At 43.3% G+C, this 13,732-nt stretch overlaps 1 protein-coding gene across 1 annotated transcript in view; it reads right to left on the bottom strand.

The window, feature by feature from the left end:
* Positions 1-2,717: 2,717 nt before the first annotated feature.
* Positions 2,718-13,732, bottom strand: part of LOC131852216 (uncharacterized) — a 100,823-nt gene continuing 89,808 nt past the window's right edge. Inside the window, exons 8-20 of the mRNA XM_059202857.1 lie at positions 13,461-13,530; positions 11,073-11,188; positions 10,529-10,617; positions 10,071-10,242; positions 8,722-9,221; positions 6,936-7,773; positions 6,299-6,428; positions 5,580-5,788; positions 5,097-5,309; positions 4,531-4,710; positions 4,090-4,361; positions 3,353-3,541; positions 2,718-2,865 (exon numbers count right to left, since the gene is read on the bottom strand). Of these exons, the coding sequence (XP_059058840.1) occupies positions 2,718-2,865; positions 3,353-3,541; positions 4,090-4,361; positions 4,531-4,710; positions 5,097-5,309; positions 5,580-5,788; positions 6,299-6,428; positions 6,936-7,773; positions 8,722-9,221; positions 10,071-10,242; positions 10,529-10,617; positions 11,073-11,188; positions 13,461-13,530 (3,126 nt within the window). The remainder of the gene's footprint in view (positions 2,866-3,352; positions 3,542-4,089; positions 4,362-4,530; positions 4,711-5,096; positions 5,310-5,579; positions 5,789-6,298; positions 6,429-6,935; positions 7,774-8,721; positions 9,222-10,070; positions 10,243-10,528; positions 10,618-11,072; positions 11,189-13,460; positions 13,531-13,732) is intronic.

Genomic DNA, 13,732 nt, shown 5'->3' with positions numbered 1-13,732 from the left:
AATATTTACTCATATAACTTTAATGCACGTTATAAAGGTAAATAGAACATATGGCGGACTTAACATGTTGTCGCATTTCTACCAGTCAACCATAAATGGTGCAGAGATTATACGTACCTGTAGATATCAATTAAATTATATATATGAGATATATATTTATGTACTGACCGTACACTACTATCAACTTAAAAACGCTTTGAATTAATTTACCTATACAGTTATATTGTGTACAGACTATATAATTTAAAAACCGTATCGTTCGCTCATATATCTTTTTAAAAAACCAAAATTTAAACTTCGAACTCACATGCTTATCTTTTTAAAATAATAATGGTCTTTGAGAGATAATTTAAACACCAATTAATAAGTTTTAATATCACATATTTAATAATAAAAAATAAAACATTAAATTAACAAAGTACAGTCACGTCGGCATCGGCGTGTAACAGTGGTCACACATTCAGTTCAGTGGAACGATTGGATTATGCGACTCCAGTTTTATTTGAGAGAAATTATGACCATCTTCAAGTTACGAATAAAACTAAAACTATTAAGTGCCATGAATTTTATGATTGTTTTAATTCCTCCCCCCGTACTTGTCAATGTATATTTTAGCGAAATTATTGCTATCCTCAGTTCATCATCCTCTAATAAAACCAAATCGATTTCACATGAATTTTAAGATGACTTCCCCGACCTTGACACAAGCTTCATCACATTTGTGAGGCTATGTGCTATTTTAACCTAGTAAACCTAGTGTAAAATCATAACCAAAATAATATATAAAAATATATTTAAGTTTGACGTTAATATAATTAGAGTGAAACAATGGATCCACAACTAAAGAGATTGAAAATCGTTGAAAATGGCAAGAGCTCCACCAACAAGAGCTCGGTTCTTGAATGTATGAATGTATAAATATTGTTACTAGATTTTACATGTGACGTCACGAAATTGTGACACCTACCATCCCAGTCAGCCCCTCAACGTATGACGTAATTTAACGATGACTCCTAGTGGAATGGTACACCTTCCTATACTAACGGTATACGCTGACGGCGTACCAGCGAGGGATTATAGGATAAGCAAGGTTTCAAGGCTGTTAGTCTACTACCGTAATCAATTTACTTAGAATTAACTATGATGACTCCTAGAGCGGAATGACCTGACATGGTACATTATTATTCCCCATCAATCAACCACACACACCTTTTCATCTGATTGGCGCAATTGGTGGCTACGCCCCGCCCTCTTTGGAAACGCGTCAATCAGATCGCAGCCGCAACCTACAATCGTCCATCTGAACCGTACAATGTGTGACCGCACTAGTTGTATCGTTATATTTACATATGTTACACATATAAAGCGCGCCATTTTGCACTGAATAATAACAGTTCCGTGTCGGACACCGCCCAAACAATTTTCAGAAGCGTATTTATAAATTCGTAACCATCGTTTTTTACTGATTGACATGCGATTACACGAACAATTTCTATATCTATCTATCTTCAAGACAGATCCATAAAAGGATAAACAGAGTGCTGAAATTTCTAATAATAATTAAGCAAATACTATTAACTAAATGTGAAAGCTTGTATGTTTTTTACTTAAAAACGGCTAAACAGATGTGTATAAAATTTTAAACACTATCATTTGGAATTTAACAATATTTTTATGTTGTTTTTATTGTAACTATGGGCAAAGACGCTGATAGGAGTTAGTAATGCACTAACTAAATGCAATATATTTTGAAACTTTATACATATAATAGCTAGATAAAATTGTTCGCATGTTCGCTTATCAATTAGAATAAACTTCAAAAATATTGCGACGAAGCAAATAGAATTGTACCATTAAAATAATATACATATAACAATAATTACGACATTGATCAGCTGATATCCATAAACAACTGTCTTTTCACTACCGTTCTCCACCATATCACCAAGAATTAAAAATCCATAGACAAATATTGAAAAGAAGTAACTTTTATTTTTTATTAATTCCGTGGCCATTAGAAATCAGCTTAAAAAGTAATACACCATAAACAATGGAATTGTATTTTTAATTGATTTGAAAAAAAAATTGTTATTTTTTGTATTCCAAATCATATTTCATTATACGCAAAGTAGTTTACTTGCATAAATCTACTTTCTAGCCGTACAGGCACATAGTCCGTTCCCCAAAATGTAGGACATGTCTAAGCTGTATGCATAAAACACCTCAGCCCTAGTAACGGACAAAAAAAATTATTCCTTGGCGGTGGATTACGTCAGTTTTGGCTAGAACACCAAAATAGGTAGAACTTTATCGACTACGCGCTCTAAATCGATCGGTGCTTCAACGTTCCTCTTCAAATCGGTGGGCGACTCTTTAGTGCTGGCAGATTTGAAATCCGCCTTAACGTTCGCTAAAAGACTGTCGTGATCATTGCATTCCGTGCTCGCGTGTACGTCCGCCGAGCTACCGACGTTCCGTTCGACGTCTATCGAACGTACAGACTCTGTATTTACATTAACATCGTTGAGATCCGCAATCTGATGACTGTCTACATAACTAACATCCGCGAGCGCGTCGGCCTCGACATCGAAAGCTGTCACAGGGGGGTGCGTGTTACCGTGCGGTGGCGCGTGGGGCGCGCGTGGCGAGCGTGGCGGGCGTGGCGGGCGTGGCGAGCGTGGCGGGCGTGACGGGCGTGGCGGCGGCGGGGGCGCCTGTCACGTGACCTCCATGGGCAGCGAGTCGGCCGGGCGGCGGCGCACGGCCCCGTTGGTGGCGGCGTCCTCGTCCTGCAGGGCTCGCTCCGCGGACATGCCCGCGCCGCTCGACGACGTCGCGCCCGCACTCGACGCCTCCACTATTTCACTAAACAAATACAATATACTTTAGATAGAATATACTTTATTTGCAACATACTGTAAAGAAGAGGCACAAACAATATATCAAAGAACACTGTTGAAATCAAATATTTAACAATCTAATTATAATACAATTCTATTCTGATTTACTGACTATTTGCATTTGTCACTTTTATTCTCCCAAATTAAAAATAAATCTGTATTATTGTACATGTACAACATTTATTTGAAAAGAATACGAACTGAGTTTCTTTTCATTTCGTCTCGTCTCGAAATCATTCTGAACTGATAAGTCTGCAATAGACCTACATGAATTAGAAAATTTAAAATTTGAATTCTATCTTTTTGCGTATTCATTCTTTATTGTATGGAAAGGCACTTTTTCACGGCGTAATTTTCTGATTTACGCAGACTACGTCCATACCACCCAAGTCTACATTCTCTATTATAGTGTATGTGGTCCGAATGAAACGATATAAGTATAGGAGACTGACGCGAGCGGGACGGGCCTGGGCTGCGGCACGAGGCGGGCCTGGCGCGCCTTGAGCTGCGCGGCGGTGAAGGCGATGGCCTGCACGTTGGCCGACAGCGGCTGCCCGCCGGGGCCCGAGATGGCGATCTTGGGCCCGCGCGGCAGCACCGTCGTCTTCTGCAGCAGGTTCGCGACCACCGCGTTCGGGACCCTGCTGGTATAGTAATATAGCTCATTATTACTCATTATTCAAATCACTATGTTAATTTCAATTCAAGTTTGTTCAAATATATGGATTCTAAATTGTCTACAACTGAACCGAACGTCAACTTTTTTCAAACATTAATAATAATAATAATCTACTACTAGAAAGCAACATTTTGGTAGCTTTTCTTATATAAATATATGACAAAAAAAACTGTACATAAACATTAAAAATAATAATAATGGGAAAGAATGCTTTCTCTTATGACAATAAAAAAATACCGACATAACCGAATAAAAGAAAATTATTTGTATAATGTATAAAAAGTTTTATTATTATATATGTATTATTATATTATTATAGTATCTTAAAAGCCCTATACTGTAATCTCTTGAGAAAACCTCAGCAGGTACTTCATTCTACAATCACGTTACATAATACGTACTACAATCTACGATATAACAAAAGACTGGAAAAACTATAAACAAAATATTCGACGTTCACGCGCGGCTAAAATCCCCTCCACGAGCAAATATTTAGATTGGTCCACGTACCTGGCATCGGCGAGGTGCAGCGGCCTCGTCTTGAGGTGTATGTGGTGCGTGGGCGCGCGCACTGCGGGCGCGGCGGGCGCGGCGTGGGGCGCGGCGTGGGGCGCGGCGGGGAGGGGCGCGGCGGGGAGGGGCGCGGCCCGCACGAGCGCGCGTCCGTCGAGCCCCACGGACACGCGGTGCGCGGCCGCCGGCGCCGCGCCCGCCGCGCGCCGCTTGCCGCCCGCCTGCCGCACCACGTTCACCAGGTGCGGGCCCTTCGCCAGCTGACCGCCCTGCACGTGACACACGCACTGTACTCACACGACTTATATGTATTGCGAAGATACACAATGTTTAATAGAATATTAATTTAAACAGTTTTATACATATGAATGCTGCAGCAGGATATATGAGACAGCGGAGTCAGCGATCACAACAGCGGTGCGCGCTGCGACTGTATACCGTCACCTCCTGCTTTATCCCGGAAAAATTGCGCATCAGAGCACCGTCTCGAGCACCGCAGGGCGACGCGAGACGGCACGGGGTGACCGCACACCAGCGAGCTGGGCCAATAGAACCTCCGAGATCAATGGGGCCAGCGACACACTGCCACTGATCGTTCCTACCGTCGACAACTGCGCGCTGTTACTGTACACCGTCACGATTCACCTTGATCAGGCATACTCCAGCAAGACCAGCGGGATAAGAGGGCCAACGACATGCCGCCGCTGCCTGCCTTCCTGCGTCTGTATACCGTCACGACTCACCTAAATCTCGAAGAACTACGCAATGGAGCCTGGCGCGACCTTGAACAGCACGGAGTGACGAGTGTCCCGCCAGCGGGGCCAGCGGGGCCAACGCGTTACGACCGTGTACCATCACCACTCACCTTGATCTCAAAGAACTGTGCGACGGAGCCGGGCGCGGCCTTAAGCAGCGCGGGGTGGCGCGCGTCCGCCAGCGGGGCCAGCGGGGCCAGTGGGGCCAGCAGGGCCAACGCGTTACAACCGTGTACCATCACCACTCACCTTGATCTCAAAGAACTGTGCGACGGAGCCGGGCGCGGCCTTAAGCAGCGCGGGGTGGCGCGCGTCCGCCAGCGGGGCCAGCGGGGCTAGCGGGGCCAGCGGGGCCAGCGGGGCCAGTGGGGCCAGCGACACGCCGCCGCTGCCCGCCGCGCCCGCCCGCGCCGCCAGCAGCTGCGCGCGCTGCGACTGCGTCAGCGGGTGCGCGTGCAACACCTGTACACACGAATAGAATTAATACATGTGGTATTACCGATTCTGTTAACAAAATGGCTGAAAAGAATTTATCAGGCCGCAAAAATATTTAATAAAAAAAAGTTCTTAACAGAGTAGTCATTGAGGCAATATATATATTTACAAATACCTAAATAAATTAATTAGAAATTTTAGATTATTGCTATGTAGGTACTGTCCTATATTTTTAAGCTTAAATTTATGATCAATTGTAAACGCTTAAAGTGTATATAATTTTTTTTTAAGTGTGACCTTGAGTTTGTTGGGCGCGACGTGGTGTATGGTGTGGCCCTGCGCGACGACGAGCGGCGCCGAGTGCTGCGGCGAGTGCAGCTGCAGCGGCTTGTGTGCGAGCTGCACTAGCGGCGCGCTGCGTCGCTGTGACCCCGCCGCCACGCTCGCCACGCTCGTCACGCTCGCCACGCTGCCTACCGCGCTCACGCCCGCCACCGATAGTTTCACTGTAGGACAGGGAATATGTATTTTTATTATTGCGTCACACTCGCCACGCCGCCCACGTTCGCCACACTACCCACTGCGCTATCGCCCACATATGTTTTTATTCTCTAAAGCACGTTTAAGATTAATAAATTATCAACAGCTCCATAGTCGGTGTCAGCCATTTTGCACTGATTGAAGAACGAGGATTTGCTGGAAACATCAGCGCGTGCGAACGAGAAAGATTCGTTCTCTTTGTCTACATTTACATACATATTCTTTCTGGTGTGAAATTCAATTCTCTATTTTCTTTTTGTGTTGTGAAATTTTTTATTTTATAAACTACTATGCTTATTACTAAATTGTGCTAATTCACCAAGGTAGTCAGAAATAGTTTTGTCATCACATCAGGCTTACACATGCCGCTACTGTAGAAAAAGTTTATCTTTATCCATTAATACGACATGACTCGCAACTTCTTTCCCAATATTATCTGTAGGATGGTAGTATAATATTAGTAGGTTGGTACTAACCGGGTTCGGTCCGGTCGGTCCGGTCGACCCTGTCCCGCTGGAGAGGCAGCGCGACGGCCACCGAAGGGAACGGTCCGTTCTGTACCAGCACGCCGGCCTGACTCGACAGCAGATGGTTCTGTAGCCGCACCTGTACATACACACACAATTTACCGACTTCTTGTACATGATTAAACTAAACATTATTATTATTATACATATATAAATTTATATCTAGTTTGGCTCGCGATTATACACCCGAGTGAAATTTATAGCTATTGTTGTTATTCTGTACCTACGTTACTGTGCCTACGTTCAGCAGTTTTTGTCTTCTTTCCATCCATACTCACAAACTTTCGCGTTTATAATATAAGTAATAGTAAGAGAATTATTTATTTATTTGCCTGTTATGACACAATTTTGGATTTCACTCACGGCTGCATTACAAAATATGGAATTTATTGGCTTGTTCTATACAACACGCATTTATTATACATATATAAACCTTCCTCTTGAATCACTCTATCTATTACTAAAACTGCATTAATATCCGTTGTGTAATTTAAAAATATATAAGGGAACAGACAACCGCGAATATATATAATAAATGTGTTATACTATATAAGATTATAACCGTTTATAAAATAAATCCACTCACCTTCAAACTATCAGAGACGGCGACTGTCACAATTTGGGGTTGCGCCGTTTCCTGTACTAACGAGACTTCATTCGGTCTCCTATGTGCCACCGATGTTATTATATGCTTCTTCAACGGGGAATGCTTCGTTTGTACCGTCTTCAGCTGCACACCGGGAGCCAACTGCACCTCTTCTAACGTCTCCTCCTTCCTCTTCTTCTCCACTTTAATTTGAGGCACTTCATTCACTTCTTCAACAATAATCTTGGACGTTGGTACTGGAGATGGTTCCACCTTCTCCGCTTTGATATCTTTGGGCGTCTCAACAACTTTAGGCGTTTCCGTATCGATGTATATGGTTTCTTTATCCGCGCTGACGTGGACCACACTCGAGCCGAAGGAATCCGCCTTCCTCCTCTTTGGGCCAGAGACGGCGCGCCCTTCCGTGCTCTGGCCTTGCAATAAAAAAGAACCCTTGTCGACATCATTCACTAAATCCAATATATCCTCTGTGATCTTCTTGTCGTCTTTCGTCAAGTCATCAGCCAAGGTTTTGAGGTCTGTCTCTGATAGGATGCTTTCAACTTGGGCCTCTGTTAATCCAGTAAAGTTTTCTGGTAGCAGATCATCACTTATGTCCAAACTGCTGCCACTAGTGTCTTCCGGATTTATATCACCGTACAGTTCACCAAGAGTGAACTGTGAGGTTGTAAATGTATCTAGAGCTTCCGAAGGTGGTTTCTCTGCGGATCGTAATTCCACGGAGATGAGGGTATCGGGGGCGATGGGAAACTGATCTTCCGCCGGGGCTTCTGGCTCAGGTGGTGTGGGCGAAGGTGTTTTTGGTCGGAAATGTAACCTATAAAAGAGACACATTCACATTTTGACATACATATCATTTTTTGAACCAAAAATCTTTCTCTGCCATTTACAATGATCCGAATGATCGGTAAAAGATAAAAATCTTTGTACCAATCATTCGGTTAGTTACCACTTCTTGTGAAAAAATAGCAAGAAACTGAGCTGGCATATTTTATTTCTTCACAAGATAAATATGATCTGAAATATTGGGGATTATTCATAACTGTGATATGAGTGTAATGAATGGTCAATACTGAAAATATCACCACCATTGGTGCCCCTGATAATTATGAGATAAGAGCATAACCAAGAGCACATAATAAAATATACCTTACATATTTTTTAATGGAAACTGGCATCTATTCCGAAAATGATACAACAGAATAACCTACAGCCATAGAAAATGCCATTCAATTACTTTACTGCAACTATAATATATAAACACTGCTATGGACATTGTATAAGTTTGTTAATTTATATAGACACTTTAGTACTCGAGCTAAATACTAGATGGCGCTGTGTTAAAAGTAGACGGCGATATGGTTTCGTTGTATACATATACTTTGTATATATATTCGCCATTTTGTAAAAATAAACCATTTTTTTAAGTTCAACAATCCAACATAGCTGGTTGTTTTATTTATTATCACCAGAGGACGCTGTAGTAGTCCAAGAGTTTTAGGGTTGGGTTGTACAGACATGATATTATAATATGAGACTCCCAACACCACTAATGCACAACCATTCAAAAGACAAAAAATGTAAGCCCTGTAATTTCACTGCTTTATCTCATTATTCAACCGAAACCCTTGTTATAAAGCTGCTTGGCGGCTGAAATACATGAGACAGAAGTATCTACACGATTTCATACAATATCTACTATCATAAAATACATCAAGCCTTAAAGCGTTTTAAATAACATTTACAGAAAGTTGTGATTACTCACCATTTCTTATTAACCTCGTTGATAAAATTCTCAAACTCCTTCTCGACCGGATGCAGACTCTCATCCGATTCGTAACTGCTGTCACTGCAGCCGCTCCACGATCTCTTCCTGATCACCCGCTGCAGATTTTGCCTTACAACACTATCAATAGTTCTTGCACTAACACTAATATCACTTTTTACACTATCCTGAGGTATAACGTCCGGTAACACGTCCATTGGTTCCTCTTTGACTTTGACGTTACCCGCATGGACTCTGACGTCATCCGCGTGGACTTTGACATCATCCGCGTGGACTTTGACGTCATCCGTGTGGATCTTGACGTCATCCGCGTGGACTTTGACGTTCTCGACATCGGCCGTCTCGTCTTGCACGATCCACAGGTCAGGCTTTTGAGCGAGATGCTGCCGGAACGCGCGCCGCCACGGATACTTGCCACCCGCGTGGTAGTCTTGTGTAAATTCTGTGGGAGTTCGATGTGACTTCTTCTCCAACTCCTCCTGTGAGTAATTAAAAAAAGTATTTGTAAGATTCATCTTGAAATATATTTTTATATATCACTCACGTATTTTCATTCCAGAGGACTAAGATTTCAGGCCTCTTATTCTGTATTATTTTGCCAGCCGCGGCCACAGGTCGTCGAGCGGCGTGCGGGTGCGGTCGAGACATACGTACTGGTGCGTGTATAGTTACCGGGCGCGTGTGGGGTGCGGCGGGGGCGGGGGGGGCCAGCCGCGGCCACAGGTCGTCGAGCGGCGTGCGGGTGCGGTCGAGACATACGTACTAGTGCGTGTATAGTTACCGGGCGCGTGTGGGGTGCGGCGGGGGGGGGGGGGGGGCCAGCCGCGGCCACAGGTCGTCGAGCGGCGTGCGGGTGCGGTCGAGACATACGTACTAGTGCGTGTATAGTTACCGGGCGCGTGTGGGGTGCGGCGGGGGCGGGGGGGGCCAGCCGCGGCCACAGGTCGTCGAGCGGCGTGCGGGTGCGGTCGAGACATACGTACTAGTGCGTGTATAGTTACCGGGCGCGTGTGGGGTGCGGCGGGGGCGGGGGGGGCCAGCCGCGGCCACAGGTCGTCGAGCGGCGTGCGGGTGCGGTCGAGACATACGTACTAGTGCGTGTATAGTTACCGGGCGCGTGTGGGGTGCGGCGGGGGCGGGGGGGGCCAGCCGCGGCCACAGGTCGTCGAGCGGCGTGCGGGTGCGGTCGAGACATACGTACTAGTGCGTGTATAGTTACCGGGCGCGTGTGGGGTGCGGCGGGGGCGGGGGGGGCCAGCCGCGGCCACAGGTCGTCGAGCGGCGTGCGGGTGCGGTCGAGACATACGTACTAGTGCGTGTATAGTTACCGGGCGCGTGTGGGGTGCGGCGGGGGCGGGGGGGGCCAGCCGCGGCCACAGGTCGTCGAGCGGCGTGCGGGTGCGGTCGAGCGCGACTCGTCCGCCGCGCGCCACCCTGCGCCGCACGAACCCCACGCAGCGCCGCCCGCCGCCCCACTCCCGCACCGACGTCAGCGTGAACCTGCACCGACACCCTCCACGTTACACATGTCACATCGCGCACCGACGACAGCGTCAACACAATCGACATTACAAGCGCTACCATCATATCCATTATTACTATACTATCGTTACTGAACGACTCTATCGGTTGTTAATAATATAATGAAAATTAATTCATGAATTCAAATATTTGTATTACGTGATTACCAAACCCGCGACCATTGAAAGTAAAGCGGAGTATTAACCCGCTAGGCCACCAAGACTGAGGCCCTTCAATCAATAAAACATTAGATTACAAATCTCACCTATGCCGCGTGTCAATTTCGTGCTCGTAGAGGCCGTCTTTCGTAGGCATTTCCGGATCGACAGGGTCTCCATACAGTGTAGACGTGGGCTAAAAGAACATTGACATAATTAGATAAATATGTTATAAAATAGATAGCAATCATAATAAAAAACACAAAACAATATTTTAACCAGCAATAACAATTAAACAAAATAGTATATATGGTAGTATAGAATAGAATAGAAAATCCTTTATTCAAATAAACTTAATTTAAGCACTTTTTAATAGTAGTAACATTTTTTTAATCTTACCGCTCATTCGGAAATCTATCTCATTACAAGAAAAAATGCGAGAAACTTGTGTGTTGCTCTTTTAAATTTTTAAACCGATACGAGAGCGGCATGACCTACCACAGGCTCGACAAGAGAAATTATTATGGCGCTTCCATCTCTTGTCAGCAAGTCTTTGATGCCATGCATCATCGCAAACTTTTCGACCCTCCATTACACGGTGTATTGTCTTATATTCAGTCAATATATAAATTAAAATGAATAAATACTGACCATCTCGTAGAAACAGCCGGGTTTGCGTCTGAACGCGAAAGGTCCGTCGTCTGGAGGACTGGCGGTCGCCTCTCGCGGTACACTCTCTTCCTCCGACGACGTGTAAACGCCCGACTCTGAAATCGTCATCACAACATACATATTAGACACGTGTCGATGAAATAATAAAAAAACCTACCCTAACCCTAATAACCTCATAATAATAATCATTTAATAATTAAAAATATGTCGTAATGATAAAAAAAAATCAAAATAGTTATAAGAGATAATCTATAGCGTTATCTAATAAAACATCTAGACCAGACCACAAATTCATATACAAAAATTTTGCACCGTATGTGGAATTGAATCGGTGGCCATCCGTTGGCCAAGCTGGAAAGCGGCGTTCTCAACCGCTAGACCACCGACGCGTGAGAGGTACCATGGACGACTAATGTTGTCCGTGGTACTATTCATAGATATAGCTTTTTTTCGGACTACTCTAATGCTGTTGGCTGCAGCTGGCCTTTACAGCTTCACCGGACGATGGGGGGCGAATGCAGATGGCACTCCAAACCAAAGGAAGGACTTAGACTTATGGAACGGTTGAAGGGCCAACTTTTTCAGGCGCGCCTTACGGATACGACTTTAGTCTGGCCGCTAGGGGATTCGAATCTCGACTCAGGAATTTCGATCTCCATTTGATAGATCGGAGAGGCCGTCTAGACCAGTTCACACATTCATATTACAAATTTTCGCACCGTCTGTAGAACTGAACCAATTTAAAGCGGCGTGCTACACCGGTAGACCACCGATGCGTGAGAGATACCATAGACGTCATACGATAATGTCCGTGGAATTTATTCATGTACTTAGAGACGGGTTCCACTTTCCATCGATATCAAAAATATCTTTATTACAGACTGTTATAATGTGTGGAATCATCCATTAAAACATCAGGTGTGAGAAATGTGAAACAAAAGTGAGCTTGTTTGTCATTTCCATACATAAAAAATATATATAATTATTATTTATATAAATACATAGTTGAAGTAATTGACTAATACAAACAGTCATGAATACAAAATATTCGGAACCCACGATGACGAAAAAATTTATATAATGTATGTATACATATAAATTTATATGTGTATATATCATTTCATCAGTAATAAAATAATAGTATGTCATTAACAAATATATATAATATATAAACTTTAAATAAATTTAAAACATCTATTAAGTCATATTTATTGAAAAAGCCTATTACTCCCTAAACGATTACTTAAATGACAAGCGTGCATGGCAATAGTTGTTCATGCACGGGATTTTCGTTTAATGTTAGATATAGACACCTACATAAGAGTACCATGTAAATAAACTAGCTTTAAAAAAAAAATCAGTTGAGATTCCTACCAGTTCTTCTCAATTGAATCTGTATACTGAACCGGGCGGTAGAAAAAAAATATGTCCTACTTGAATAAACAATTTTTGATTTGATTTGAATAATTATTAACAACAAATTTTCCGTATCCTAAGGTAACAGATACAAAATAAAAAACTAAATATATTTTTTGAAATATTGACTGTTATTAAACTACTCATAACAGCAGATAGCGTTTACAGTTGAACCGGACGAATACAGGGATGAGTGCAAATGGCACTCCAAAAGGAAGTACTTATGGAGCTTAGGGCCAACTCCTGCGTGACGGTTACGAGTTTATTCTGAGGACGTTGTTAAGGACGAGAACGTCTAACTGGACGAAAAATAAAACCGAAGGGCACTTCAAATCCGAGTAAGGACTTATGGAGCGGCTGAAGGTTATTCTGAGGATGCTGTTTCGGGTCTGACCGGACGAAAATGGGATTAAGACCGAAGGGCACTCCAAACCCGAGTAATGACTTATGGAGCGGCTGAAGGCCAACTCTCGCCTGACGGATACAATTTATTCTAAGGACTCTGTTAAGGATTGGAATCTCGGTTCGAGCCGTCGTATTTTAAATCCAACAGGGATTTGATAGGAATAGGACGAGGTTCGATTGGATGAACACGTAAAATTTATTATCTACTTATGAACTTCATATAGTTTTAATCTACCCAAGTGTTTATTGCGACCTATATATAGCTTTGTCAGTAAGGATATAATTTATTTTTAACATTAAGCATCTTTACTGAATAATAAGAATAATATTGAAGTATAGTTTAGTATGTTTTATATAAATGTCTTCGCTACAACAAAAAAAAGTGTAAAAAACTAAAGACTTCGAGTGAAGATGGAGCTGTTTTAGGTTAACTGGGAAAGTCGTGGATTTTTTCCCCGTACAATATATATAAACATATATATTAAGTGCATCAATTTTATAAACCGTTTGAGCATACGCGACCGTGCTGTAACAATCGGCACTCACCTCGCAGCTGCACCGAGCCGGCGGCCGGATGCCTGTGTTTCGGCCGTTTCTTGTACGGTCGCTTCTCTCGCTGTAAGGCAAACACCTCGATAATACTCTCTCAAACGGCAATTTGGAAACAATATTATATATATTATGCACATTGTGACACGGCCCGTGTTTTCGGTTTGCTCAAAACTAAACAAATTTTACGTCGCAATTTTTTGTTATTTCGTATTGCGTTGATAAAAAAAATTAAAAATAAACAATGTTTCTTAATTCTATTAAGACAT

This window comes from Achroia grisella, unplaced genomic scaffold (genome assembly GCF_030625045.1).
Source record: "Achroia grisella isolate CSIRO2021 unplaced genomic scaffold, CSIRO_AGI_Agris_v1 utg841, whole genome shotgun sequence".
NCBI lineage: Eukaryota > Metazoa > Arthropoda > Insecta > Lepidoptera > Pyralidae > Achroia > Achroia grisella.
The sequence above is the reverse complement of the archived record's forward strand: the minus strand, read 5'-3'. Positions and strand labels throughout refer to the sequence as shown.